At 44.1% G+C, this 25,000-nt stretch overlaps 1 protein-coding gene across 2 annotated transcripts in view; it reads left to right on the top strand.

The window, feature by feature from the left end:
* plxna3 (plexin A3) overlaps positions 1 to 25,000 on the top strand; it is a 93,861-nt gene that overhangs the window by 35,978 nt on the left and 32,883 nt on the right. For both annotated transcript variants that reach the window (XM_037104513.1, XM_037104514.1), the window contains 2 exons: positions 20,302 to 20,442; positions 24,148 to 24,248. In XM_037104513.1, coding sequence (XP_036960408.1) covers positions 20,302 to 20,442; positions 24,148 to 24,248 — 242 coding nt within the window. The remainder of the gene's footprint in view (positions 1 to 20,301; positions 20,443 to 24,147; positions 24,249 to 25,000) is intronic.

The following is a 25,000-nucleotide window of genomic DNA, read 5'->3' as shown; positions in this document are numbered from 1 at the left end:
CACATTTCAGGTTCTGCGGGTCGATTCTTGTAGAGCTGAACTGGACCGATGACGTCCAGCGAGGAGATGATTGGATGAAAACACTCAGCAGTGACGCTGACAGTCCCTCCGGTGGGTTCTGACCCAGTTGGATCTTTGCTGGAAATTGAACTGAACTCTGTGGTTAATTATCACTGCAGGCTCCCAGCCAATCAAATCACTCTCTCAGCAGAGAGAGGCCATTGATTGGCTAAGTGTTGTGAGAAGGAATTAGTTTGAATTTGCCTGTTTATACTGCTGTGGGCTGTACACACACACACACACACACACACACACACACAGACACAAGCCAATAAGAAGTGATATCTCGTGGTTGGATATTAACTGAGTGTGATTGGTGTGTGATTGCAGGAGAAGCCTCACACCTGGGCTCCACACACACACACACACACACACACGTATATACTGTATACTGTATAAATACACACAGACGTACACACACACACACACACTTAGAGACATAAGCTCACACACACTTCGCTCTGAGTTGAGGACCAGCTGGTGTTTTTGTTTTGATTGGCTGTAAATTAGATTAGAGATGATTGGCGGTTGCCATGGCAACAGAGGAATCCCCCTCCCCTCTCCTCTCTCTCACTTTCTTACTGATTTGGAGATGTGGCAGCTCAGCCAATCAGATACGGGAAAGAAGTCGGATCATTACCTATTAAAAAAGAAGGCGTTATTGATGGGTCGGTGACATCACAGTGACATCACAGCTGTGTCACCCTCGGGTCAAGTCAAGTCCACATTATCTGCAGACGTGGTGGTGAGTGTTACTGAGCGTGTGCAGTAGGAGGCTGCTCCATCCTGCAAATAAACAACTGCTAACAAAATAAACACACACATATCTGCCTCTGTGTGTGTGTGTGTGTGTGTGTGTGTGTGTGTGTGTGTGTGTGTGTGTGTGTGTGTGTGTGTGTGTGTGTGTGTGTGTGTGTGTGTGTGTGTGTGTGTGTGTGTGTGTGTGTGTGTGTGTGTGCTCAGCCTGCTGTGAGGAGGCGCTGCTGCTGTTAAAGGTCTGAAACAATCAATTAAAGTTGTCTGTGAATATTAATATCCTGCATCTGAACCTGTTGATCAGCTGTGATGTTCGGTGCTGATCCTGCTGACGGCTCGACTCACTCTGATCCTGAAGGAAACTTAAAAAGCTCTGAAGAGTCTTTTTTTCTGTGGGCGTTTCTTCTGGATGAACATGAGAGATTATGATATCTTCTGAAAGTGTCCATCACTGAGACAATCAGACTCCATGTTTCTACTCAAAGACAGAAAGAAGTTCATGTAGAACATTTGCTGAATGAACAAGAAGGTCCAAATAATGCAGAATGAGTCAGAGACAGAGTTTCACAGAGTTTATAAAGTGTCTCCAACTCAACAACTCACTAAACTGACACATTTGTTAAGGGAGTCTGGGGACTTTCTCCACGGGGACAAAGAAGTCGCCTATATTGGTTACCACCTCCACCAGTAACAGCCTCTAACTGGATCAGGCAGAACAGGCCGTGTCTGAAGCCTGGCTCTAGATTTATGTGTCCGCCTGGACGAGCTGCTGCTGTCAGGGGCCAACCAGCCGCCCATAAATACCCACTGTGTGTGTGTGTGTGTGTGTGTGTGTGTGTGTGTGTGTGTGTGTGTGTGTGTGTGTGTGTGTCAGTGCCAGGGGTTCTGAGCTAGAATGGGTGGATGGTTCTCTTTGGCAAGTCAAGGCATTGTTCTATGCTGGTGACTGAGAGGCTGCACTGTGTGTGTGTGTGTGTGTGTGTGTGTGTGTGTGTGTGTGTGTGTGTGTGTGTGTGTGTGTGTGTGTGTGTGTGTGTGTGTGTGTGTGCGCGTGTGTGTGTGTGTGTGTTATCCAGAATATGATTTTGTTCCTTCGAGGTGTAATTCAACCGTTATGTGTCCGTGTGTTGGCTGGGAGGAATCAATGAGGTGTTAAAACACCGACTTACAGTACTGTGTGTGTGTGTGTGTGTGTGTGTGTGTGTGTGGGAGAGAGAGAGAGAGTGTTTCCAGATGTTTTAGTGAAAAGCAGATGTGGGATCAGCTCCTGTGATGAAGTTCGAACCTGCTGTCACTTGTTTAAATCTCCGGCTGCTGAATACGTTTATATAGTTGCTACTTAATGTAACTTCGTCTTTAATGCTGCAGATTTTAATCATTTATATTTGTTCTGGTTCACAGATTCAACTTGCATGTGATTCATAAAAACATTTAAAGCTACAGACCTATAGTTTCCAGAGATTTAAAGCTCTTCAGTACTCCTGATTCAATGCTAATGCTAACAGATAGATACAGATAAAAACAGAGAACTGGCATCGTTAAATCGTTAGCTCTCTTTTCATGTTGCCAAAGACACTGACACTCCAAACTGACATCAGAGAGACGTGGCAGCGACGACGGCCGACACCTCGCATCTCCTGTGTCCCAGCCAAAAGGCTACGCTTGAACACACCACGATGACCTTTGACCTGTTTCCATGTAGCTCTCTGAGTTCACGTCGTGTCGTCGCAGGACAGCTGTAAACTTGTTTTCAGGACAACGTTTAATCCTGACACTTAAATACATCTGTGGTGTGTGTGTGTGTCGGCTGTTAGTGTAGCATTGCTAGTGTGTTAGCATTGTTATGTGCTAGTGCTGGTGTGTGTGGTGCTAACAGGTTTGAACCTGTCAGAGAGCACAGTGATGATTTACACTGTTTACCTAACTGTTTGACCTCTGAGTGTGTGTGTGTGTGTGTGTGTGTGTGTGTGTGTGTGTGTGTGTGTGTGGCAGTGTGCCAGCCCTTTCTCTACACTGTGTGTGTGTGTGTGTGTGTGTGTGTGTGTGTGTGTTTCCTGTAATTATTTAATGCACTGAGTTGTGACTCTCTCTGTAGCTGCCACAGTAATAAATGCAGGTGTTTAGGAGGCACCTCTAAACACCTGGTGTGTGTGTGTGCGTGTGTGTGTGTGTGTGTGTGTGTGTGTGTGTGTGTGTGTGTGTGTGTGTCAGGCCCCGCACGATTTACGAAATGTAATGTAATGTAATTTTCTCCCACTTAAATGATTTCTTGATAAAAGTGTTGAAATCAGAATAATGTGCAGCGATTTGATCGATCGGCTCTTTTATCACCCAGAATATTAAAGAAGGGAAGAAAAGTTTGGAGCTCCAGGGAAAGAAGGGAGGAAAAACCCCTCAGTAAAACACCTCGTGAACGGGACTGTATTCCCTGACGTCGTCTCCTCCGGCTGCGTACAGACGTCCGTCATCTCCAGCTCTGATCTGACCTGATGAAAATCATGTGAAATCATTTTATTCTTCATGTTTGTGTTGAAATGGTTGTTTTGTATTCAGACTTTGTGCTTCCAGTGCTGAATTTGTTGACAAATTCAGATTTTTTTTCAGCAATATTTGAAAATTTGGTCCAAAACAAAAATTCGGATCAGTCTGAGCCGCTCCTGTAAGAAATCCAATGATTTGTTCTTCTGTGTTTAAGAATCTGAGGAAGTACTGAAGCTCTCAGTTGTTCTACACTGAGAACTGAGATCTGTCTCAGATGGAGTCCTGTGTGTCATCTACAGGACGTACTGATTATGTTGGTTTTAGATTGTACTGTTGCGTTGTCGTCATGAACTGTGTGTCTGAGGTGGAACCAGAAACACATCCAGTGAACAGACGGGTCAGATTTGTTGATCTGGTTCTCCGGCGTCACCTCGTCCTGTCCTCTTCTTCTTCTGCAGCTGTTTAACAGCACCGACTGGAGAATCAGCTCCACCCGCTGGTTGAATTTAGACAGGTTTTTTTACAGTTTTATCACAATGTTCATTCAGCACACACACACACACACACACACACACACACACACGCTGCCTCCACTCTGAATGTATCTGAGTGAAACACACTCTGGTGTGGGTTTGTGTTATTGTTCTTATATTACATGAACTACATTAGCATTACTGTGTGTGTGTGTGTGTGTGTGTGTGTGTGTGCGTCCTTGCCTGCTGATAAATGACTCTCCAGTCTCGGTCAGGAGTCTCCGATAAATACTACTGCTACACACACACACACACACACACACACACACACACACACACACACACACACACACAGTTTATCACAGCTGTGTGTGTGTCTGTGTATCGTCAGGACTCACCTTGGGAAATGACTTCATCTCTCTCTCTATTCTGTGTCTTACTTCTCTCTCTTCCTGTCTGTCCTCCTCCTCACGCTTATCTCTCTCTCTCTCTCCTTATTGACCGTGTTTTACAGCGAAATCCATAAAGTTTGTCCCAGAGGACACTTTTTAGCCTGACGTCACACACACACACACACACACACACACACACACACACACACACAGTAGTAAAACAGTGTGCGGTCTGGATGCAGAGCGGGTCTATCTGCTTCCTCTCTCTCTCTCTTTCATGGCCCGTCTACAAAATATTCTATAAAGCTCAGTGTGTGTGTGTGTGTGTGTGTGTGTGTGTGTGTGTGTGTGTGTGTGTGTGTGGTGAGCCAGTGAGCTGCTGCCACACCCAGTCTAAATGTGAACATGGTTAGACTTCTGAAAAACGACACACACTCCAACCGACTAAACCATTCAGCGTGTGTGTGTGTGTGTGTGTGTGTGTGTGTGTGTGTGTGTGTGTGTGTGTGTGTGTGTGTGTGTGTGTGTGTGTGTGAGTCTCCTGATGTCAGAGCTAGTAAATCAAAGAAGTTAATTAACTTCTTAATTGGGATGAAACATTTGTCAGTGGTTCTGTTTGGAGATTATTTAAGGATTATAATGATTAAGCTTTTATTTTGTAGGTATTGACTTCCTGTTTCCAGCTCTCATCAGTTTCATGAACAGATTTAACCTCAAGTCTCGATCTGCCCACTTAAAGGTCCAGTTTGTAGGATTTAAGAGCTTCTGTCAGTGTGTGTTTGTCCTCTCCGGGCTGCAGCATGGCCGACTCCCTCTGTTGGTGTCAAAGATTCATCCTGAGGTCATGAAACACAACAAGTCTTCGCTTCAGGTGGTCACACTAATAACAGACGTCATGATGAATCAATACATGAAAAGGCAGCAGCAAGCTTTTATTGTGAAATAACCACAGAAAGTGTGATGAAGTCTGAAGAGACGAGAACGTTTAAACACTCCGACTCTCTCCACCTCAGACTGGTCGGTACATAGCTGCCTCTGCCATCGATTATTATTGATCTTAGTAGTAAATTAATAATTAATGAATAGCTCTGAAGTCTTATTACAAAGAAGACAAACCAGTTTGTCTCCATTAGAAACAAACATGTCTTCAGTGAATCTTCTTCTCTCCGTGTCCACTTTTCTCATCTTGGACTTTTGTGACGCGGCGACAAATAAAGATTAGATATCGAGTAAATGTGGGAACACGTCTGTGCTGCTGTCGGGCCCAACAGGACCTGCTGGTCAACAGAATCTGATAATGATCACAATCAGAATGCATCCTGGGACATGTAGTGTGACTTCCATTAAGCAGAACTATATGAAGAAGAAGAAGAAGAAATAATGTATCAGCATCATCTGCAGAGGGAGGAGAGGCTACAGGAGGCTGATGCAGGAGGGAGGGCGAAAGGGAGGAAGGATGGTAAAAAGATGATGGGAGTAAGGAAGAAGAAGAAGGGAGGCAGTGAAGAGAAGAGGGGGAGAAAGTGTTTGAGCTTAATCCACTGAGCACCTGAAACTGGGTCACATTAACAGAAGATACAGGGAGGGGGGAGGAGGGGGGAGGAGGGGGGAGGGTGTATAATACTGTATGAAATGGGGCTCAGCCTGTGTGTGTGTGTGTGTGTGTGTGTGTGTGTGTGTGTGTGTGTGTGTGTGTGTGTGTGTGTGTGTTTGTTGTGGTACTGTGACAGCAGTTTAACACTAGCAGAACATTTGCGACTGATCCAGAGGAACTGAGAGCAGACGGATTATAAACCAGCAGCTCAGTGTGAAACGATTCCCAGTGAAACCAGTTCACCGAACAACAGCAGCTCTCTGAGAGGATCAGCAGAATATAGAGCGACTTCCCTTTTCACTGCGTGTGTGTGTGTGTGTGTGTCAGACTGCTCTTTGTTTCGCTGTCATTCTGACCCCCTGAGAAGTGTTTCCTGTTCCCAGGAGCTCCTTGTGTGTGTGTGTGTGTGTGTGTGTGTGTGTGTGTGTGTGTGTGTGTGTGTGTGTGTGATGGTGATGGCGATGATAAGGTCCAGTGTTCCCAGTAAACAGACTTTCTTCATTCTCTGCTCCATCTAAATATCATCAGTTTCCACTCAGAGGCTGTTCAGACCTGCAGTTAACACAAGTGGACGACTCTCAGTACAGATGTGAACCACAGCAGCACCAGACTTAAAACAATCTTTATAACGTAGTGAAACTGTGTCTCTGACAGATTCTAAATCATTGTTTCCTTCTTGTAAATTCAGCATTAAATTTGATACATGAAGCCAACTATTAACCAGAATTTCACCAGACTCCCTTAACAAATCAGCTAATTTAAGGAGTTGTTGTGTAGCGTAAAGCTTTATAACGTAGTGAAACTGTGTTTCTGACAGATTCTGACTCATTGTGTCCTTGTTGTAAATTCAGCATTAAATGTTTCAGCTGAAGTTGTTTGTCTCCTTGTAAAAAGTGTCAGTTTGTGGCAGCATGTCTGTACCAGCCTGTCTGCTTCTGTGGCTAAAGTGCTAAAGTCTTACCTGCCAACATTGATCAGCTGTTTGAACACACTGTTTACACTGATTTCACCATTTACACTCCATTTATGAAAGAAGAAACATGTTATTGATCTACACATGTCACATGTTACAAAGACACTAAACAGGAACAATATAGGCGACTTCTTTGTCCCCGTGGAGAAAGTCCCCAGACTCCCTTAACAAATGTGTCAGTTTAGTGAGTTGTTGAGTTGGAGCCACTTTATAAACTCTGTGAAACTCTGTCTCTGACTCATTCTGCATTATTTGGACCTTCTTGTTCATTCAGCAAATGTTCTACATGAACTTCTTTCTGTCTTTGAGTAGAAACATGGAGTCTGTTTGTCTCAGTGATGGACGGGTTTGTTTCATACAGAGCAGGAAGTGACATCACATCACAGGTGATCACTCAGACACAGTTATGACTGTGTGATGGAGAAAGTTTAGTTTTCGTATGCAAAACAACAGAATGATTGGAGCTCCAACACTAAACTGAAGAGACACAGAGGAGCAGTTGGAGAATCAGGAGTCAGGAAGACAATAACGGAGCTGTCCACAGTGGTTTACTGCGTCAGAGCCAGAGACATAACAGTTTAGCTTCACTCTGACCAACAGAATAAAAATGATCCAATCAGACTGTTTGCAGACAGATGTGTTTACCCTGTCTCTTATTTCATTGCTCCAGACTGAGTGATGCTTTCAGATTCGATTTACTTCACAGGATCTGTTTTCTTCCAGCAGATTCTGACCTCAGACGTCAGCTAACAGCCGTTAGCAGTTAGCAGTGATAGCGGCTGTGAAGGCAGACCAGGAGAGATCTTTATAATGAAGCTCATTAACTTTCCTCTGACTCACTGATTGCTCCGTGGACTTCACCGCTGGTTATAATTACAGAGAGAGAGAACATTAATAAATGCTATTAGCTGCCGTTCAATTATTTCTTTCTTTTTAATGATTGTTCTTTTAATTTATGATCAGTTCTTTTGATTTGACAGCAGATACTGAGCTCGTTAACACATCCAGGTGAGACAGAGAGAGAGAGGCTGCACAGAGCTAATTAATTTCAGTAGGAAATAATTGTCACTCATTTCAGCGTGTGATGAAACATGAGGCAATAACACACACACACACACACACACAGAGTCTCTGAAGTGGGTCGGGGTGTTTCAGTGGAAAACATCAGACTGACTGTGACGCTGGAGGAAACATTAATTACAGGACAGACTGTTAACGAGCTGAGCGCCATGTTGGAGGAGCAGCTTCTTCACTCAGAAACAGTCCAGTGTGAGAAAACATCAGACTTTACATCAGACTGATATGCAAGTGTTTGTCATGTGTTTGACATGTGCTTGAAACATCATGATGTCACCAACAAACACGACAGACTGAAACACAGTGAAACACAAAGTTCCTCCCTGAAGGTTCCCCTCTGCTGCCGCTCTGCAGACATGAGCTCACATGAATCACATCATATTTGTTGACTGATATAAAGAAAACCAGTCGACCAGCGCACTCATTGTAGTGAGTTCAAGTCCCATTGCCAGGATCGAACCCACGACAGTCTGGTACGAGGCACAGAGAAGCTCGGCGCTGGTCGACTGCCACAACAGAAGCAGACAGGCTGGTACAGACATGCTGCCACAAACTGACACTTTCTACAAGGAGACAAACAACTTCAGCTGAAACATTTAATGCTGAATTTACAACAAGGACACAATGAGTTAGAATCTGTCAGAGACACAGTTTCACTACGTTATAAAGTTTGTTTTAACTCAACAACTCTTAAAATCACCACATTTGTTAATGGAGTCTGGTGCTGCTGTGGCTGAGTGATCGGCTCTGTGTCCTTCGGGTGTCTTCAGGTTATTCACACCTGTCCTGAGAGCTGTCCACCTGTGATCGGATCACACAGGACCGATGTTAACACCAGGGCTGAACAGAACCAGACGTCCTGAGAATATCATTACCTCTGATGTCCTTTAATCCATGTTGAAATCAGAGAAACAAGACAGTTCAGAATCTTCATGTTTTTAAGAGTAATCCCATTTTAAAATCTGCAAAGCCACATGGGAAAGATTCTTACAACCTATGTGTTGGTAGATTTCTTTGGTTTTTTTGGTATTTTGAAAAAAGAAGATCATAATCTCATAATTAATAATGAAAGCAAGACAATTCATGGCAGATTTCACAATCAGAATCAATCAGACGTTACGACACCAGACTGATGTTAGTTTGGACAATATTAATCTCATTAATCACCATCGTTAATATGACTGCACATGTTAAAGGGTTTACAAAGTTTAGTGTCATAAAATAGAATAGTGATAATAATAATAATAAAATAATGATAATAATATCATAATAGAATACCATTCAGAACTCCCATTGAAAAACAACTGATTTAAATGTCTCCTTCAGGTTTCCGGACAGTCTCTTTCATTTTGTTTCAAAAACAGCTGTTAGAAGTTTTTCAGTTTCTGATGAAGTAAACTGGACTCAAGTGGACCGGGATCTCTCTCTCACACACACACACACACACACACACACACACACACACACACACACACACACACACACACACACACACACACACACACAAGCACACAGACTCAGGCTTTGTGGACAGCAGCAAACACTGCGTCCATGTGAACAAGCAGACGATTACCGCTGAGCAAATACAGACGCTCAGCTGGCTGAGCACACACACACACACACACACACACACACACACACACACACACACACACACACACACACACACACACACACAGTGATAGATGTATGTGCAGATAGATACAACAGCAGGTGGAGAGTAACAAGCTGACTGGCAGTGTGTGTGTGTGTGTGTGTATGTATGTGTGTGTGTATGTATGTGTGTGTGTGTGTGTGTGTGTGTTTGGACAGTATTGGAATTACAACCATTCGAGTGGACGGCCAACAGTCTCTGTCAGCTGAAGTGTTTTCATTCTTGAAGAAATATGAAGAAGGTCAAAGTGCACGGACGATAAATATCAGTTACATGTCGTCAGCTCGTGTTTAATTGTTGTGACACTAAACATTTTTAAATGTATTTATTGTGATGACAAACCAACAAGAGCCTGATTCAGGTCTACAGGAATTAAATCAGCAGATTTCTAGATGCAGTTGTGACTTGTATCATTTAACACATAATGAAAAAAAGCTTCACACAGAAGAAATACTTGATTGACTTAAATTAGCAGATTTTAAATGGAACTTCTGAGCTTTGTTGAGAAACAGTTACACTCAGCTCTGAACAGAATTTAAACTGGTGGTAGTTAAATTGGCAGTTTTCCTTTTCGGACCTTCGTCATGTGTTCTGTGCTGTTTCACTTTGTGTCTTTACTGTGTGAGCTGGAGGTAAAAACACACCAGGGTTCACATGAATCAGAGGGTTTACAGCAGCATGCTGAGACGGCAGCACACAACGTTTTAAAAGAAGGACTGTAGAAAGTTTAGTTCCAGACTGACGGACAGGTTTTATTTGATGTTTAGTTTCCAGTGACAGAAACATTCCTGAGTGTTCTGCCTTCTGTCACTGAGACACAAACACACCGACACTTTAAACACATCTGTCCTCTGTCTCCACACCTGTCTGTCTGTCTGTCTCATCTTCAGGATAACGTTTAGGTCCAAAGAGGGGTCCAGACCCACAGGTTGGGCAGTACCAACAGTAGCAGTATTTGAAGTAGCTGAGTGTGTATTATAGTGCGTAGATGTACAGTAGTGAGTCCTGCAGCAGAACCATTTGAAGAAGACTGTAAGAAGTTGAATCATCAGATTTTCAAAGGAGGTTCTGAATAAGATTTTTTTTTGACAGATAAAGAAAACGGAGAGCAGTTAAAGTCTCATGACAGTTAAATCAGCAGATTTCCAAAGGAGGTTCTGTGTGGAGTTTTTTGATAATTGAAATGTGCACTGTGATATAAGAGTCTTAACATGACACACACACACACACACACACACACACACACACACACACACACACACACACACACAGGCTCTCAGCTGTGTGGATTCCTCATGTCGGAGTTATTTAGCTGCTCTGTTCTTCGTCTGTCTGTCTCTTGCATAACAACAATAACACACACCCCGCCAAAGTAAAGTACACTGAGCCTCTAACTTCATTATTTAACAGAGCAGTTGTAGTAACTCAAGATAAACGCTCCGACTCGTCCGACACCTCTGTTGTGTTTGAGATGACAAAATGCTGTAAGTGATTTCATGTTACTGGAACACACTCCTGCTCTGATTCAAAGTGTGTTCTGTTTATTTACTTGAGTACTTCAACTTTACTGAAGTATTTTGATGAATACTCCGCTTACTCCATTTCAGATGGAAATATTCTGCTCTTTCCTCCATCATGTTTATTATTTACAAATTCAGGTTATTAGTAAAAAATATAAATCAACTCAAGAAAATTATGTTTAATCAGAGATGAATACTCGCTGCATTAATGTGTTTTGCTCTAGATATTAATACTTCTTGTACGTAAAGGAACAGTTCACTGAAACACTAACCTCCTCCTCCTGATGATATAAAGTCAGGTGAAGTGTTGTCGTCCACAGAACAGTTCTGGAGCTTCACAGTCAAACAGAGTTGCAGTGTTCTGCTGAACAGCTGAAGCAGCTGAGACTTGATTTAAAACAGAGAAACAACCCAAAGATTAAAGCTGAATTAACTATCAGCACTTCCTGTTTGCAGTGTATTCATTCATGTACAGTCAGCCATCACTAGATCACTTTGATACTGAAGACAACTTAAAAACATGATTTTTGTGAGGCAAGTTCTGCACATAAAAGGATTTTTAAGGATTTTAAGCAGATTCATGGAGTCGTCATGTCCTCCCTCCATGTTGATGAAAGTCAGGTGAAGTCTCATAGTCGTCAAAACATTTCTGGAGCTTCAACTCAAAACTCAAAATATATATGATTAAGCACTGTACCAGAATAAACACTACTGCTGCTAATGTTAGCTAGTTAGCTTAGTTAGCTGTGCAGCTAGGCGCTCAGGGGTGTCAAAACCATTACTTGCTCACCGTCTGTCGATTCTTTACTAAATTCTTAGTATCTGAATACATTTAACGGCGTAGAGTTTGAGTTGTGACGGAGCTCTTCTGTAAGTTAGTAATCTGAGTGCTACACACTGTATAAAGTGGCGCAGGCACAATATTCTCCTCTGTCAGCTCACAGCTGAGCGACGACAACAAACCAACATATTTCAGTGAAACACGCTGAGCCTCTTGTTTGTGTTGAGGATCAACGGCTGCTCAAACATCCATTTGTTCGTCACTCGGGTGAGAAATATTGGGGCAAAAAGTTTCTCGCTGCTCCTCCTCCCCCGTCTCCCCCCGTCTCCCCCCGTCTCCCGTTTTTTCCTTTTGCATCATCTCTCTCTCTCCTCGCTCACAGCTGCCCTACATAGTGAAGGATGGATATTGTTGCATCACCACAGACTGCACAAAAAATCACACACTGCTGAGAACATGATCCACACACACACAGAAGGCTTTATATGCACACTCACGCGCACACACTCACGCGCACACACTCACTCACTCACTCACTCACGCACACACACACACACACACGCACACACACACACACACACACACAGAGGTGGATTAATTATTATTCGGTTGCCAAGGAGATGATGGAAGAACGAGCAAATCTGTCAGCTCCCCAAAGAGACCGAAGACTCTTCACACTCCATCCTCTCTCTCTCTCTCTCTCTCTCTCTCTCTCTCTCTCTCGCCCTCCCTCCCTCCAGTTTGGGGGGGGGGGGTTTAACTGGTATATATTATCCGTCACATCATATGTAATAGTTACCATGGTGATGGCGGTACTGTCATGGGTGATTGGTCCATCAGAACGTGTAGAAGTTCAGACTTCTATCTGACTGATTCTGTGAGCTTCACACAGAATAAAGACTTCATAGAGTTAAATCAGCTGATTTTAAATCGAAGTTCTGACTTGTATTTTCTTTGTTGTACAAGATAAAGACTTTATAGATTCACTGGATTGAGAAGAGAAGCTGACAAGATGATAGAAACCTGCAGTCATTAAATCACTTGTTCTGACTTTGTTGTTTTAGACAGACAGCATAGTTAAAACTCATCATACGACTTCTTCACAGACAGATGTGGACACATTAAAGATGCTAGCACAAGTAGATCAGACCAGTTGTTAGCATATTAGCATGCTAATCCAGCAGCTTCAGAGCGGAGACACGATGAGACGCTGGACGTCTCAACATGTCCACCTGGCTCTGAGACACAGTGCAACACTGCACTCTTATTAAAGTCTTACCATACCTGAGCTGCCAGGTGAGGTGACCGGGGGGCGCAGAGGGTCAAAGGTCATCCAGTGAGCAGCTGCTCACAGGAGAAACTGGACACAACTACCAAAATAAAAGCCCAGACATGTAAATAAAATACAGAAAAAGCCCTTAAACAGCAGAATTATCAATTATTTTACTCCATCAGTTAATTGATAGACTGTATGTGTGTGTGTGTGTGTGTGTGTGTGTGTGTGTGTGTGTGTGTGTGTGTGTGTGTGTGTGTGTCCTGCTGCTTTCACCTTCTTCACCTTCTCTGTCACTTTTAGTTACTGTGTGACTGTGTGTGTGTGTGTGTGTGTGTGTGTGCGCCTGAGGGGTTAAAACCATCAGTTGGTGGTCTCAGTATTGTCTGCAGTGTGTGTGTGTGTGTGTGTGTGTGTGTGTGTGTGTGTGTTTTGGGGGATGGGAAGGAGCTAATAAGCTTAACTGCCTCCCCCCTGCCTGTTTCACCCTTCACTGCCCTTCCTCCTCCTCCTCCTCCTCCCTCAGGCTCTGATGGCTGGCTGAACAATGTTTAGTGTCTGTCTGAAGGAGCTAAATGGATAAGATGGCCCTCCATCACACACACACACACACACACACACACACACACACACACACACACACACACACACACACACACACACACAGTACCTTCGTCTTCGTCTGATCTCAGGTCAGAAGAGGAGGGAACTTTGAATCCAGGTTATGTTTAATCATCCTGTTCATTTCATTACCAACACGCTGCTCACCTGTTAGTGGCGCTCATCAGCCAGTGAGCTGTTTTCTGACCATTGTTAAACAGGAGAGAGAGAGTGACACCTGTCTGTGGACAGATCTGGACATTAATGCTGCTCACTACTGATTTAAATCAGCAGATTTCCAATGGAAGTCCTGTATTGTTTGTTTTCTTTATAAACAAATAAAATCATCTCCATGCGATGACCAAAGAATGTTAAAACTTAAGATGTCCTAGTTGGATTTATTAATAAAGAAAGAAAAATACACACAGTAATATGTAGTAACATATTTCCAATGAAAGTTGTGATTTTATTTCAGAACAGCCTCCAGACAGCACCAACACCTGTGAGAGGTAAATCAGCAGATATCCAAAGGAGGTTCTGCACTATATTCTTTTTCCTAAAACAAATAAAAGAAGCTCCATGAAAAGACAGAAGAGTGTAGAGAAGGATTGAATTTAGTGGATAAATAAAGAATATACTCACAGTAATAAACAGATTTCCAGTGGAGGTTCTGACTGGATGATATTTATTGCTAAATAAATGAAGCTCTATTCAGCAGTGAGGCGTGTGAATCATTTATCGTTTCCACAGATCAACACATTTGAAGGACTTTTGAACCGCACGTCGTCTGGTGGAGTCGTCACCTCTCAGATGCTTCGTGCAGCTTGAACACACTGAAGCGCTCTGTTGTCGAGATACTCGAGCACCAAAGGAAAACTTCAGGAAAACATCATTTTCAAATTTGTCCACATTAGTGGGAGCAGAGCCGGAGAAGAGCAGCAGCAGCTGGAGGAAACCTGAGCGTAGCATGCTAACAGACATGGTGTGTGTGTGTGTGTGTGTGTGTGCTGTAGTGAAAGTGCAGGCTGGTGTTGAGTTTCAGGCAGTGTGTGTGTGTGTGTGTGTGTGTGTGTGTGTGTGTGTGTGAATGAAACAGAGAGGCAGACAGATTGAATGAGAGCTGAATGAGTCTGTTAACAGACACTAATGTCTCCGTCAGAACCAGACTTCCATTAGAAAAACACTAAATTTAAGGTCTATACGGATATAAAACACATCAAAGAACTCTCACACAGAAAATAAAATGAAAAGTGTTGACTGGTAGACTAAGATAAAGTAGACACTGGATTATTTCTTACCCTGTTTAATTATTTTATATATTTGTTTTTGCTGTTGATCAAGAGAAAAAAGCTCCACGAAGAATAAAGGGACTTAATTCAGCAGATTTCCAGGGGAAGTTCTTAATGGGATTTTGGATGAATTAGGAAAATAGATATTAGCAGCACATTAATGCTCATGGTTCCACAACACAGTGTTACACAAGTGTCATGTCCAGAGGGAGTGTTGAGCTGTCCGCAGACTTTTGGCCACATGGTGTTTTCTTCCAAATGTGAGGCAGAGAGGGCGTTAATCAGTCTGTTAGCAGTCAGTGACACTGAGTGGAGCTGCAGCTAACAGAGTAATAATAGTACTTAGCAGCTGTGTGTGTGTGTGTGTGTGTGTGTGTGTGTGTGTTTTAATGCTGATAATCCCAGTTTTGAACACACGCACTTACACACACGTCTGTATTATCAGTAATAGAGTTGGTTTATCTCGGACGAACTGGCAGCTTTACCCGCCTTCTCCCCGTCAGACTGGACCACATATTTAATACTTATTCACACACTCAAACACACACACTCACACACACACAAATACTCGGAGGTATTGCATTACGGTGGAATTTCAGGCAGCTGGCTGCAGGCCTGCGTGTGTGTGTGTGTGTGTGTGTGCGCGCATGCACACAGTAATATCAGGTTTCCACCAATAGCTGACCAGCTGAGCAGAATAAACAGTGGAAATGAGAAACTGTGATTATTTTTGTGAAACGTCTGAACTGCTGCAGGACTTCAGTCTGAAACTGACTCAGTTTAGAACCGGGAGGAACCGCCACAGACCGCCATCACAAACACAACCACATGAGACTTTGTGTACAAAAAGAATTTGTGAAAGTTAAGTCAGCAGATTTCCAATTAAACTTCTGAGTGTGATTATTATAGGTAACAAAATGAGCTCCGTGCAGACAGAAGACTTATGAGAGTTAAATCAGCAGATTTCCTAAGGGAATTCTGAATTGGAAAATCAAACAAACTAATTAATTATGAAAGGTGTGTGTGTGTGTGTGTGTGTGGTGTTTGCTGATTGAAGACTTTCAGTCTCAACATTCACTGTCAGATCATCAATATAACCTTAACCTGATGCTGATCTATTGATCACTGATCAGAGGCTGTCAGGTCTGATCTTTGATAACTGCATTTCAACTTGAAACTGATCACACTGATCAGCTGATCGATTGACTGCAGGATGTCTGATCAGAACAGCTGCACGCAGATCAATACCCTCTAAACAGAAGTTTATTGATGAGGACGGCAGCAGCTGTAGAAACACTAACGCAGAGCAAAGAGCAGAATGTTCCTTTAAACTCTCGTTCAGGATGTTTCTGCTTCTTTAATGTCAGACTAATGAGGCAGCTGGTTTTTGTCATCAGAGTCGAGGATGACGTGATCTGTCTTCACCAGCTGCAACATCAAAGAGATTCACACCTCAGTGCAACAAACTGATTCCACTGATCACATAATTAGATCATCTGAGACTGTTAATCATCAATAAGTAAGACGACGTGTTGATGACACAGAAGTTTTGTTGTTAAAAATGCTGAAGAGTTTGTTGTCACGTGATCCTGTCAGCCAATCACACACATGCACGCACACACGCACGCACGCACGCACACACACACACACACACGCACGCACACACACACGCACGTACGCACGCACGCACGCACACTCTCTCCCTGCCAGACAATACAACAGGCAGACAGATTGTGTCAGGGTGGGAGGTTAAAGGTCACGTCTGTGTGTGTGTGTGTGTGTGTGTGTGTGTGTGTGTGTGTGTGTGTGTGTGTGTGTGTGTGTGTGTGTGTGTGTGTGCAGAACAAAGCAGGTGTTGATGGTTTGAATCCCAGCCTGCAGGTCAGAGGTCACTTCCTGTATCACTCCGTCTTCTGTTCCGGCCTCATGTTTCTTCTTCTCTCGTTTCTTCTGATCATTAATTATCCAAAGAGCTTCGTCTTAATCACTTCGATCGTTTGTCATCAGACTGAATGACTTGTGAGTTGTTGTCTCGTGTCTGAAGATGTTTCTCTCCAACACAATGTGAAGAAAACACATCTGATGTTTTATCTCAACACAAATCAGTCTAAACCTGTTAGTGCGCAGTAATCCATCCCACCTCACAGGTGTGAATATGAAGATGCTGATCTGACGGCATGATTATTGCACAGGTGTGTCTTTAGGCTGGCCACAACAAGAGGCCACTCTGAAATGTTCAGTTCTGCTTTATTGTGAGGTCAGAAAACCAGTCAGTATCTGATGTGACCAACGTTTGCCTCACATCTCCGTCACATAGAGCTGATCAGGTTTGTGGCCTGTTGAATGTTGGTCCGCTCCTCTTCAGTGGCTGTGCCAAGCTGCTGGATATTGGCAGGAACTGGAACACGCTGTCGTATACGTATCGTATCCAGTGGGTGACGTGTCCTGTGAGTATGCTGGCCCTGCAAGAACTGAGATGTTTTCAGCTTCCAGGGATTGTGTACAGATCCTTGCAACATGGGGCCGTTCATTATCATGCAGCAACATGAGGTGATGGGCGAACGGCACAACAGTGGGCCTCAGGATCTCGTCACAGTATCTCTGAGCATTCACAATGCCTTCAATAAAAAGCACCTGTGTTCGTTGTCCATACATACACCTGCCCGTACTATAACCCCACCGCCACCATGGGCCACTCCACAGCGTTGACATCAGCAAACTGCTCACCCACACACTGTCTGCCATCTGCCCTGAACAGTGACAACCAGGATTCATCCGTGAAGAGAACACCTCTCCAACGTGCCAGACGCCATCGAATGTGAGCATTTGCCCGCTCAGGTCGGTTACGATGACAAACTGCAGTCAGGTCGAGACCCCGATGAGGACGGCGAGCGTGCAGATGAGCTTCCCTCAGACGGTTTCTGACAGTTAGTGCAGAAATTCTTTGGTTATGCAAACCGATTGTTGCAGCAGCGTGGCTGGTCTCAGACCATCTTGGAGGTGAACGTGCTGGATGTGGAGGTCCTGGGCTGCTGTGGTTCCACGTGGTCTGCGGGTGTGACGCCAGTTGGATGTACCGCCATATTGTCTGATACAGCTTTAGAGACGGCTTACAGTAGAGAAATGAACATTCAATTCACAGGCAACAGCTCTGGTGGACTCATTCCTGCAGTCAGCATGCAAATCTGCCCAACTAAACGTAACAGTTCAGGATCTATTTGAATATAAAACACGATGGATCAGTATCACTTAGACTGAATTTTCCTTAGCCTAGCTTAGCCTAGCCTAGCTTAGCCTAGCCTAGCTTAGCACGAAGCTCAGGGCTGCTAGCCGAGCTCAGAGAGATCTGAGAGAAGCTGCAGCACAGTTACAAAACTCCCACTCAGTGTTCCAGCTCACGTTTGTTCTCATGTTCTGATCAGAACACGTCAGAACAGAAACTGGACCCATGAGTCCAGCAGAGTTTTGGTTCTGAGATCATTCAGATGTTTTTTTTCTGACAGATTAAAACTTTGAATTCATTTTTGCAGCTCAGATTTCTGTCAGTGTTGCATCGTTGTCTGCTGCAGTGTCCTACTTTAACACTGCCTCCTCCCTCGCTCTGCTGCTGAGTGTGTGTGTGTGTGTGTGTGTGTGTGTCCGTGAAACAGGATTGTGTAACTGTGGGTTCTGTGTTGTGAGTCAGACCTGCTGCCTCATCAGTGTGTGTGTGTGTGTGTGTGCGTGCGTGTGCGTGTGTGTTTGTGTGCGTGTGTGTGTTTGTGTGTGCGTGTGTGTGTTTGTGTGTGCGTGTGTACGTGCGTGTGCGTGTGTGTGTAGCTCGTCAGCTCTAATTAAGCTTGGCTGCTTAACGAGCAGACAGCTAATTAACACACTGAGAGAACTACACACACTCCTGGCTTGGCTTTCTTCATCTTTGTTTCCTTACTTCCTCTCTCTCTGCCTCCTTCCTTCCCTCCTGTCCTTTGTCCTTCCTTCTTTCTTTCTGTAATCATCTCCTCTCCTTCTCTCCTTCTTCCCTCACCTTTTATCCTGCTTCCTACCTCTCCTCCATCCTTCTTTCACTCTTCTCCTCCCCTCTCACTGCCATCGCTCTTCCACCCTAACCCTTCCTTCCCTTCTTCCTTCCTTCCTTCTTTTCTTCCTCTCATTTCTCATTTGTTTCCTTTCCTCACTGCAGTCTATCCTTGCATCCTTCCCTGTCCTTTCCCTTCACTGCCTTCTCTTGTCCATTCTTGCATCCTTTCTTTCTTTCCCTCCTTACTCCTCTTTATCTCCTTGTCTACTTTCCTTCCATCCTTCTCCATCCTTTCATCTTTCGTGACTCCATCTCCTCCTCAGTTCTCCTTCCTCATCTCTTCCTTTCTCTCCCTCCCATCTATCCTCATTGCCTCCCCCCTCTTCCCGGGCCCCCCCCCCCCCCCATCCCTCCTCTTCCTCTGTGGTGTTTTTCTGGGTCAGACACAGGGAGGGAGGCGGGAGGTTTTGGGAGATTTGGGGATTCTTATTTTAGTCGCTCCACATTTTCAAACAGGCTCATGCTCATCAGCCCTCTGCTGTATTTAACATCACACACTCACAGACACACACACACACACACACACACACACACACACACACACACACACACACACACTTCATCACCCTCATCATCATCTTCATCATCATCACCCTCATCTTCATCACCATCATCACCCTTCCTCTCCAGTGGAATGTAACCCTGTTTCTCGGTCTCATCTCTGTAAAATGGCGTCTGTTTTCATGCTAAAAACGGTCCAACACTTTTGGTTAAGAGTGAGACCTCTCAGCAGCTGCTGGTTTGATTTTCATGATATTTTCAGTCGTGCTCCGCAGAGGATGACTTCTGATTGGTCCATTTTTTGGGGTCTTTTCAGCTGCAGGGCAGAGCGCCTCCTGCAGGCAGACACACAAGTCGTCTTTTTAAATGTGCTGAATGATCCACCCTCAGTTTGTTGACCGTGTGCAGAGATGTGGAACGGCTCACTGTAGTTTGTTGTATCTGTCCTGCCAACATGGAGTCGGGACGTTCACACGCAGGTCTCCATGAACCCACTGATTGCTGTGGATCAGTTTAGATTTTGGTTAAAACACAGTTGACCAGAACCGACCAGAACCTTTTGTATTCTGATGTTTGTTTTAGCAGTGAAACAATAGAGAAACTAAATTCACAGAGCTGAAATGGGAGTGTTGCGGTCGAGTCACAGAGACGTTCGCGTGTTGAAATGCAGGAGTGGAAACAAAGAGTTCAGAACCAGAACCTGTATTTACTGATGCTCCTGCCTGTTAGCATTCCATATTGTGTTTAATGGGGCTGTTAGCATCAGGCTAACCAAAGTGTCGTTCCCTGTGTGTTTCAGATTCGTGTGGATGGGATCCCACCTCCGGCCCAGAATGCTTTGCTGTATGAGACGGTGACGGTGGTGGAAGGGAAGCCGATCCTGAGAGACATGGTGTTCAGTCCAGACCATCAGTACATCTACCTGCTGAGTGACCGACAGGTAAAACACACACACACACACACACACACCTGGCACAGTGTCTGAGTTGTCGTGCTTCTGTTCTTCAACACGTCTGGATGAAGAACTGAGAAGTGAAACGTCTGCATGGAACTGAAACAAGTCCAGTTGACTACGATTCAGAACCTAGAACCAAAACATCTGGATGTTTTTGCTGCTCAGACCTCAATCAGAAAAACTCTCATTTCAATTCCTGAGGAAGGAAAAGCTCCAGATGTGAGGACAATTATTAGAAAACATCAGAATTTTTTAGATGAATTCTGACTTTGCATCAATTAAATTGAATTCTGAATTAAACTTTTATCAGTAGATTAAGAAAACAAAAGACCGGTGAGGTTTGTTAAATCAGCAGATTTCCAGTAGAAGTTCTGAATTAGGATTTTCAGAACAATTTTCAAAACAAAGAACAGTTCTGAGCGTAAAACAGACCGAAGTGTTAAATCAGCAGATTTCCAAAGGGAGTTTTGAACTGATATATTGATAATTAAAATACATACAACAATATAAGAGTTAAAACATGGGGGACAAATAATTAGCATAGTTTCCTCTGTGTGTGTGTGTGTGTGTGTGTGTGTGTGTGTGTGTGTGTGTGTGTGTGTGTGTGTTGGAATATGAACTCTGTTGTTTTAACATCTGTAGACAGGAAGTTGTGAATGTGAATATGGTTCAGATGGCGCCAAGATACACACTTGGTTTCTGTGTGTGTGCGTGTGTGTGTGTGTGTGTCCCGTGTTAAAACTCTTATTGTACCGTTGAGAGGAAGCAGGACTGAGTTCAACAACTGTTACTTCCTGTGCAGCTGACGACACTGACACACACACACACACACACACACAGATATATGTTGGATATAAAAACTTGATTGCGATATTTTGTGTTGTTTTGGGTCTGATGTCAGTAAACAGCTGTTTGTCTCTGAGTCTCGACTGAAGCTACAAACAAACACATCCACTTCATCTGTCTGTGTGACGGATAGCATCCACAGACTTGTGGCCGTGTAGCGCAGCAGCTTCATCGTCGGCTGCCTCATCATCCTCGTCATCGCAGCCGTTTGATTTGATTGACAGGTGGGCAGACACAGAGAGAGACGGCCTCAGCTCAGTTTCACTGCAGTGTTACATAAGCACTCACACATTTACATGAAGCTTCTTCAGGTCTCAACAGCCAATCAGAGCGGCAGGCTGGCTCCCACAGAACCAAGCAGAACAGCCTCTCACAGCATTTCTGTCACTGCACCCACTTTATGTTTAATGTTCATCACAGCCCGGTTCAGGATCCAAACTCACCGCCGACACGACGGTGACACTGAATAAACCAGTTCACGATGTTCTGACGGCGTTTATCTCACAGATCTGGATATTTGCACCGCTCTGACTCAAGACACAATCTTTACATGAGAAAGACTTGTTGATTTAAATCTGCAGATGTCTGACAGAATTTCTGACTTGGATTTTTTTATCGTAAATCATCAGATTTCAAACAGAAGTTCTGTATCAGGATATTCAATAGAAGAAACAGGGAAAAGGACATTTCTTCTCAGAGGTGCTGAGCTCTTCATAGTCAGAACCAACCTGATATAAAAACACTCAACGCATGCTGTCAGCTGTGTGTCAGCAGGATGTTATCACAGAGCACAAGTCCTACAGAATCAGAACCTGGTTCACTGGGATCTTCAGAGCTGCTGCAGACCTTCAGTGTCGTTGTTAACGTGTGCACACTGCAGGCGCTTGATCCTCAGAGAAGACAAGCTGTTGCCAGGTTTTAATTTGCGGTGTTAAAGTCTCGTCTCTACCTGTTTGTGAAATCCAGCGTGGGTAATGTTAAGTTCCAGTCAGGCGACCAGTGAGCAGACGCTGAGATGTTCTGAGCTGATAAGTTCTGCAGCCACAGTGCTTCAGTCCGTTCACATGTTCCCTGACGCAGAGCAAACAAACATGTTTTTTAATTTCTGTAATGTTAAACTTCCTGTGTGAAACGATCCAAAACCACATGTTCCTGTACGTGAAGTCATTACGTACGAACCATGTTTAATGTCTGGTGTTGAACCTGTACTCACATTTAAGGGTGTTGAATGTTTTTTTAAGCTGATGGATTTGTCTGCACTGTTTAAATCAGTGTGTGAGTGCAGTGAAGAAACTGTGTGAATGTGACAATCTGTGAGAATGAAAACTGCAGAATCAGCTGTTTTTTAAATGAAGTCTGGCAGAGGCGAGATACAGCGTCACTGTTCCTTTAAAAGAAAAGCTGATAATGAGGTCAGAGAAGAGACAGGACTCCTTCTGTGTGTGTGTGTGTGTTAGACAATGAATGTATTCATGTGTGAGCATCTGAATGAGACGGAGACGGACAGAGTGTCCACTGTGTTTCACAGCGTTTACTGTCTCCCTGCTGCAGTGACTTCTGGGTAAAAGATACTTCTCTCTCTGTCTCTCACTCACACACACACACACACACACACACACACACACACACCCTGACTAACTGTCTGCAAACTCAAGACAAATGTGTTACACACAGGCCTCGGGCTGTTACTGTCAGAAGACAACCACCAAACCACACTGAGATAACACACACACACACACACACACACACAAATGATGTGGGTGATTCCAGTCTTAGATTACGACCGTACAACCATAAAATCAATATTAAGTCAGTTTAACTTGTCGGCATCCACAATAATAAACTGACAATCAATTAAATCTTTTTCATAAACTCTTTTATATCTTAAGAGCTGATTTGTAAGATAAGTCGAGAGACATGGAAGGACCGGCCCGTCTCCTGACAGCCCTCTGTATCTCAGAGGTGATATTCTGACAGCTTGTAGTTTAAAAGCAGCCAGTTCACTACTGAGTCTAATAATCAACAACATAAACTCATAAATGTGAAGAAAGGAAATATTTTGACTCCTGTTTTCATTAGAAACAGAAAAATCCAACCGGCCACCGTCTGAACTCCAGTTTGTGTCTCTGACTGAACTCAGACCAGTTTAATCTGCTCGTTAACTCGTCGTCAGACTCGCTTCAGTCAGACTGGACTCAAACTGAGTCACAGTCACCAGAACAGTTCTGGTTTGTCTCCACAGTCTCCTCTGGTTCGGTCCAAATCAATCCTCAGTTTACAGTAACATGTGAAGATATTCTGTCTCTCCACGCTGATGATGTCCGACTCTCTCTCTCTGTCCTCTCCTGATGTGTCTTCTGTCCCTGGAGTCATAGTCCTGGTCAGAGCCTGTAAATCACCTCTGTAGTGTAAATCACCTCTGTAGAGTAAATCACCTCTGTAGAGTAAATCACCTCTGTAGTGAGTCCTCTGTCTTCACACTGACCTCCGTCTCTCTTAGAGTTCAGTCCTGGTCTGCGGTCCAGTCGTCTTCACTGGGAGGCTGCTGAGCTCATTAGCTGTCAACGAGCAGAGCAGTGCCTTCTAATTCTGGTCACATTTTACAGATTAGACCTTTGAAGGAAGACAGTTTTCCATTATGTGTCGGATAAATCTAACGTTTCCATGGTGTGGTATTTAAATGTGCAGCTTTACTTTCAGCTCTCTTGTTGTTTTTCCTCATCGAGTCTTTTTCAACATGTACGAGTGTGTTAAACTCAGATTTGATCACTGATGTGTTTAATTCTCCCAGCAGGTCGTCAGACTGAACATTTAGATGTTTCCTTTTCATTCTGTGTGTTTCAGGTGACCAGACTTCCTGTGGAGAGCTGTGAGCAGTACAGCAGCTGCTCAGACTGTCTGGGATCAGGAGACCCTCACTGTGGCTGGTGTGTCCTCTTCAACAAGTAAGAAACTCCACCTGGTCTCCGTCAGGTGTCAGACGCTCCTCCGGTGTCAGCGCTCGGTGGTGAATCAGCAGATTTCTGCCTGCTGAGAGGTTTTACTCTCTCTCACCTGTGTCGTGTCGTGTCAGGTGAAGTGAGCTTCTGCAGGTTTAATAAAACAACTCAGTGAGTGAGTGTAAACCTCAGTGACGGAGTCCAACTGGAAACAACACGCAGGATCCTCTGAGGCTGAAAGTATTTAACAGAGCGACTCTCTGGAGTCTGAGGACACCTGTGAGGAGTTCACTGGGACTTTGGCTGACTGTGATTGGTCAGCTGCCTGGCCAATCACCTCGAGGGAGAACGAGCCAGCGAGAGAGAGACAGGAAGTTCAGGATGTCAGAGATGATGTCATCACTACTATAGGAACATCACTGTGTGTGTGTGTGTGTGTGTGTGTGTGTGTGTGTGTGTGTGTGTGTGTGTGTGTGTGTGTGTGTGTGTGTGTGTGTGTGTGTGTGTTCAGGTGTCAGCTGTCAGCTGTGAGATGACTTTTGCTGACCTGTGACCTCACAGCTGGTAGCCAGCCAATTAGGAGGCAGAGAAGGTTTGGTCTGTGTTTTGTCAAAGGACTGTGTGTGTGCGCGTGTGTGTGTTTGTGCGTGTGTGTGTTAGACGCACTGTTCATGTACTCATGTATGTATCGATGCAGCATCACTGATTCCAGCCACGATTCAGAGTCTGTTCACAAACGACAAGAATCAGTTTTCTTA

Source organism: Acanthopagrus latus, chromosome 7 (assembly GCF_904848185.1).
Source record: "Acanthopagrus latus isolate v.2019 chromosome 7, fAcaLat1.1, whole genome shotgun sequence".
Taxonomy (NCBI): domain Eukaryota; kingdom Metazoa; phylum Chordata; class Actinopteri; order Spariformes; family Sparidae; genus Acanthopagrus; species Acanthopagrus latus.
Note: the sequence above shows the minus strand (reverse complement) of the source record. Positions and strands in the feature narration are given on the sequence as shown.